General features: G+C 32.7%; 1 protein-coding gene across 1 annotated transcript; it reads left to right on the top strand.

Annotated features, from left to right (window-relative positions):
- Nucleotides 1-1,094: 1,094 nt before the first annotated feature.
- Nucleotides 1,095-5,044, top strand: LOC133298916 (annexin D5-like). The gene is made up of 6 exons (XM_061498306.1): nt 1,095-1,170; nt 2,747-2,892; nt 3,071-3,292; nt 3,779-3,994; nt 4,079-4,168; nt 4,841-5,044. The coding sequence occupies exons 1-6, from the start codon at nt 1,095-1,097 to the stop codon at nt 5,042-5,044; spliced, it is 954 nt and encodes a 317-aa protein (XP_061354290.1).
- Nucleotides 5,045-6,335: the final 1,291 nt, after the last annotated feature.

Genomic DNA, 6,335 nt, shown 5'->3' on the forward strand with positions numbered 1-6,335 from the left:
TCGTAACAAATTGGTATCAAAGCTTCAAAGATGTTAGCCAAATATGAGATTGAGAAATTTGATTGCAAAATTAGTTTTAGATTATGGCACATCAACAAGATACATGCTATTTTGGTCCAACATGGGTTGCAAAAGGAACTTTTGCCAAGAGATAAATTGCCTGAAGAAAAATGAGTTGATAGTAAAGCCACGACTGCAAGTACAACGAATACAACAACACCCATTTCAACCATTCCAATAAAAACAGTGTCAGCTGTGGAGATGACAAAAATTGACAAGAAGGCTGCTAATGCAATTATTTTCAATCTATCAGGCAAGGAATAATGTGAAGTGGTGGAAGAAGAAACTGCACTAGACATGTGGCAGATCTTGTACTTGACAAATTCTCTCACCATAGTGGCTGGACAAATTTGGTGAGTTTTGGAAATATTTTTACTTTACTTTATGTTCAATTTTCATCCCAAAATTATATGTTGAATTTTGGTTCTACCGGTAATATTGATATATGTTTCATAATTACAAAGATTTTGTCTATAAACACCTCAATGATCACAATCTGTACATCAGTTATATTTATACAATAATCAAATTATATGGGTTTTCTTTTTCTGCAGTTACTGATTACGACGTCGTTTTGGGCGGAAATCATGGTATTTTTGTAATTTTATTTTATTTCAGGGTTATTATAGTCTTTATAATTATAATTTTCTAATCTTTCAATCCTAAAACGACGTCGTTTTGAAAGTAAATGCAGATAACTTATCTGCATTATTAACTGTAGAAATATTTTTCCGTAAAAGGATATATGAAACTCTAGAGGAACGTACATCTCGCAACCATTGCTCTACTATTTGTGGATTATTGTGCTTGAAATTAGCTAATGCATATTTTGTGTCCTAAATTTAAGCTTATATAAGATACCAATATTAGCAAATTGACAAGTTTATTGTGTGTTTCATTCAAAATGCCATGGACAAATAACGATAAAACTTATCTCCCCAATAATAACTTCACAAAACTCCATTCCTTTTAAGTTTGCATGCAGTATTTAATTTGTTTGGCAGAGACACAGAAAAACAGAAGAAAGATTGAGAATGTCAACTTTGACCCTACCTCCAGTGTTACAATCGCCTCGTGATGATGCTGTCAAGCTGCATAAAGCTTTCAAAGGTTGTTAATGCACACAAAGAAATACACATTTTGATATTGTAATGTTTTTTAGTGCCACCATGCATAGCTTAGGTGATTGCATGATGAATTCTTGAGGAAAGAACATAAATTGAAATCAGTGTGATCATTTTTAAATACCAATAAAAAAAGACTAGTTATTTTTTAATTCTATTGAAGGCTGAAGCTCTGATAATTTTACCAATATCAAAGGATTTACGCCATGTGGATTGCATGAACAATAATTAATCTGATAATGGAAAGGTCCATCTTTTAGTTTGCTTAGTAGAGGTGAAAATGGAAGGAATAGATGAAGATAAAGCAGAAAAGAAGGTGAAGTGGAGGAAATTTTGACAAAGCATGATGACACCATGCATATTTCATATATAACAAACTCATCAATCCTCTTTCAAACTTTGTGCATTTGAATTTTTCTCCCATTCCTACACCTCCTCCATGTTTCCCCCCCATATCTGTAGATTTCCCTTTGACCCTTTTTCCTATTATCATTTACATGCCTTTCCTTAATGTTCTACTTCTCAATTTATGGTTGACTCAGCCATTAGCAGTGTAACGGTATTATTAAAATAAGGATGATGTAAACTTCTCTTGAGATGGCTCCATCAATTTATAATCATGAAAACATATCCTATATTGATGTGCTTTTGATGTTATCCACCAATGAAATAGCCCAAGAGCCATATCTCAAGTGACACAAAGTTTTTTTGTGACCATGTCAATTTGTCAATTAGGGGTGTTCGCGGTCTGGATTGGATCGATTTTGGAAGCAAAAATCATCCGATCCAATCCCTTCGGTTTGATCATATCATCATCCATTCGGTTTAGATTTTTTTTCAAATCCGATCCGATCCAATCCAATCCAATTTTTTTCGGTTTGGATTGGATCGGTTTTCGGTTTTTTGAAAATCCTAAAATTTATTTCATGATTATTGTGCAAATAGCATCTTTTGTATATATTGGCTTTGTAATTTTATTTTATTTTGAAATACAAAAGCATTAGTAAACTATAATATAATTTTTTTTTTATAATGAGATATGAAGCTCTACAAAGATAAAAAAAAAAATTGATGAGACGTGATTAGATTTTTTCTTGGGTTTAGTTGATAGGTTAATGAGTCCTAGGTTTAGAAATTTTTGGGCTATGATTGGAAAAAAACCCAAGTAAGTAGAGGGGAATTAATATATTAGATCGGTTTGGATTACCCATCCAAAAACCGATCCAATCCAATTAAAATTTGCGGTTTTTTTTCGGTTTTCAATTTTTCGGTTTTCGGTTTATTCGGTTATCGGTTTTTCGGTTCGGTTATCGCGATTTGAATCGGTTTGGATCGGTTGATGAACACCCCTAATGTCAATAACAGATTCAATATGATAAGATAGTTTTTTATTTTTTTTCTTAATGCTTGTACAGGAATAAGATATAAAATTCAGGTAAATTGGATATTATATATAAAATCACCATTTGAGTGATCTTATTACTCAGTAATTATTATTTGTGAGATATCAGCTCAAAATTTGATGCACTTTGGTTCCTTCTCTAAACTATTTCTCATTACAGGACTTGGCTGTGACACATCTAAAGTTATCAATATCCTTGCTCACAGGGATTCAGTACAGCGAGGCCTCATTGAACAAGAATATGAAACTGCCTTTTCTGAACAACTTTCCAAACGGATATCTTCAGAACTTCATGGGAATGTCAAGGTACACAGAAGAATGTCCATAATTTTGTGTTACTTTCGTATCTGAATTCTATCTAAGTATTTTTGTTTGTATCATTGAATTGCTGTGAAGTAACCGAAGGATGATTCTATTTTATTTTTTTTCACTCTCAAATGAGAAGAAAATTTATTTTTCCTTTCTTTGTTCTAAATACTTTCAGAAAGCATTGTTACTTTGGCTGCATGATCCTGCTACTCGGGATGCTAGCATTGCAAGGCAAGCCTTAACTGCAGCACCAGTTGTTGATTGTCAAGCTATTACAGAAATAATTTGTTCTCGTACCCCATCACAACTTAGACGATTGAAAGAAGTTTATCTGTCAACATTTCATTCCCCTCTTGAGCATGACATTGAAAACCAAACGAGTGGTGATTACAAGAAGGTGCTTGATCCATTCCCTATCCCTAGCTACTCTAGTTTTGCAAGTTCTTTTTTGCTTGTGCACTATCTGTACTATGGTTTGTAAGGTGATATCATATATTAAACTGAAAGCTAGCATGCATTTGGAAATGCTCTATAAAGTTAAATAATGAAAAAAGTAGTTGATAGTAAGGTAATTATATTATTGATCTGCCCCTCCCCCCATTTTATAAATGAAGTTTATCTAGAAGATGGTTTGGTATGTGTTAAAAAGGATTCAAGTACCTTCACTTTAGCTCACAGCATGTGTCATTTAAGAGTATATATGTTTCATCCTATAATTTTCTAAATTCAATTCTTGTGATTGATCAGATTCTTACAAAACTCAAGTACATTGTAATTTAGCAGTCTAGAAAACTTTTTTCTTTTGTTGATATCTTGATAGTCTTAGCCTTACGAAAACTTCTGTAATAAAATCCTGACATAAGGATCTTGGATACTTTAATAGTTGTTGCTTGCATATTTAAGTACACCCCGTTATGAAGGTCCAGAATTGGATCATGGAATAGTACAACAAGATGCGAAACAATTGTATAAATCAGGGGAGAAGAGATTAGGAACTGATGAGAAGATGTTCATAAAGATCTTTAGTGAAAGAAGCTGCACACATTTGGCTGCTGTTAGCTCTGCATACCAAACTGAATTTGGCAACACACTGGAAAAGGTATGCCTAGTACAAACAAGTAGTTACCTACTTTCTTTTCCTCTTTATTCATTGTGCACAATCCAACTCATCTTTCTTGTGAAGGCAGTAAAAAAGGAAATATCTGGCAATTTTTTGAGTGGCCTCTTAACCATACTAAGATGTGCTACTAACCCTGCTATGTACTTTGCCAAGGTATGTTGTTGTTCCAATTTGCCATCTCCAGAAATTTCTATATGCTTTCTCATGCTCTATATATTAATCAAGCTTTACATTTTGTTTCGGTTCTTCTGTACTTTTTTTATTATAAAGTATCTAGCAAATGAAAAACTATGTACTTTTTTCTTCACGTACATGAAATTTATGATTTTCTCCTGTAAATATTCTCTTCAGCACCCCAATTGAAGCTTTCTTCCCTATTCTGTATATTCTATACGGAAAGTATTTGTCCTTTTATAACTTATATCATTTCACTCTCACAAAAAGGTAGAACCCACACTTTTATTTTTTTTGGTCCACTCTCTTCTCCTTTATCTATCTCTTTTTCTCACTTAAAATGATACAACTTTACATCCTTTAAAATGACACACTTTTCCCATATTCTATATTTCCCTTCACCCTTGGTAATTGCTATTTACTGGTGCATTATATAACTTAGCAAACCTTACTGCATCAACCTTCTCATTATTCATACATCACTTCTAATATTACATTTTTTATTAGTTCAAAGTTATGACATGTTTTATCTACTCCTGCCTATGATATAAGGCTTGGCTTTGCTTTTCGACTTTGACATATGTCTCCATTGCAAAATTGCCAACCAAAAAAAAAAAAAAAAAACACATGCTTATCCTTGATTTTTTGCAGATTCTGCGCAAGTCAATGAAGGGTGTTGGAACTGATGATAGTAGACTAATAAGGGTAATTGTGACAAGGACTGAAATTGACATGCAACATATAAAAGCAGCATATTATAGTAGATATGGAAAACCATTAACTCATGCTGTTCGTTCAGACACATCAGGCCACTATAAAGACTTTCTTCTAAATCTTTTAGGTACTGATTATTAGTAAGCCTTACAATATGTACTATGGCAAGTAAACAATGTCTCTCTCTCTCTGTCCTTCTGTGGTATTCTGTTAACCGCAAATCAAACAAACCAGGAAACTATGTTAAGATGTTCATGTAAGAAAAGTTTACATATTGCAGCTACACTCTTTACACAAAGGAGAGGTGTTGGCCTAAGTAGGAGTAGGTTTTGTTTTGTTTCAACATACTTGTCTCTTTATTTGAAAATGGCTTTTGTATTCATGCTACGTTCGTGATCTATCTAGTCTGGACTTGGATTTCTTCTGTTTATTATATTAATCAAATTTTTCCACATTATGTTTTTAAAAATCACCAATTTTTCTGCTTGTTTTTGTAAAGGTGTAGTACAAAAGTGTAAAATAACAAGAGACGAGAGAAACAATAGAATAAATCTGTATATTGAATTGATTCAAGAGAGTACAATATATAAAGAAATACTAATGGGCTTAGCCCATACCTAACCTAAATCCTAATAAAATAAGGAAATATATCTTTACAGATAATAAAGATATTCTAAAGATATTCTTTAACACTCTCCCTCAAGCTGGAGCGTATAGATCATAAGCAACAAGTTTGAACAAGAAAAACTAAGAAATATAACATGAAAATAAACGAGTGGGGGTTGTAACAACTCTACAACTCATCCTAAAGAAAAATAACAAACATAATAAACTAAAATAAAATATTATCTATATATCAAATACTCCCCTTCAAGATGGAGGGACATGTTGCGTAAAATCGGCAAGTGCACCGATCGTACCAAGTAATAAAATGATGAGTAGAGTATCATCTCCACGAGGATTGAGGCATCGAAGTTGTTACAACTATTCCTCTCTTGTTGGATTAATAAAAATGGTTTGAAGAACAATTTTGGTTTGTAGAATGAATGAGAACAATTTAAGAAAATGTAAATGATTCAAAAGTTCTTTTAGAATTCAAGAACAAAAGATTAAAGGTTGGAAAAATATTTGAGAAAATATTGCGGTAAAGAGACGCCAACACCTTTATGATCCCCACCTTGTAACTTGAATTAACGTTTACATTCAATTATGCAATTGATCAAACGATTCACTATCTTTTATTTAATTGGTTAAGCCTTAATTACTTAATGATCTTAACCTTATCAACCCTATTAGAATCCTAATCCCTTAGAAATCCCTTTTTAAGTTGAGCCTTCGAATCAGCGAATCTTTCACGTTTGCGATTCATGTAGCCTATCCCTAGTGCATACATGAACAGTTATCTTACCTATTGTCAGGAATTAGAATTCTA

This window comes from Gastrolobium bilobum, unplaced genomic scaffold (genome assembly GCF_033153095.1).
Source record: "Gastrolobium bilobum isolate Gb01-03AN ecotype WA unplaced genomic scaffold, APGP_CSIRO_Gbil_v1 utg16768, whole genome shotgun sequence".
Classification (NCBI taxonomy): Eukaryota; Viridiplantae; Streptophyta; class Magnoliopsida; order Fabales; family Fabaceae; genus Gastrolobium; species Gastrolobium bilobum.

Excerpts from the sequence above, each read along its gene's own strand:
- LOC133298916 (XM_061498306.1), top strand. The coding sequence starts at position 1,095 with ATGTCAACTTTGACCCTACCTCCAGTGTTACAATCGCCTCGTGATGAT. Across the intron at positions 1,171-2,746 it reads GCTGCATAAAGCTTTCAAAG|GACTTGGCTGTGACACATCT; the intron begins GTTGTTAATGCA and ends TTCTCATTACAG. Across the intron at positions 3,995-4,078 it reads TTGGCAACACACTGGAAAAG|GCAGTAAAAAAGGAAATATC; the intron begins GTATGCCTAGTA and ends TTTCTTGTGAAG.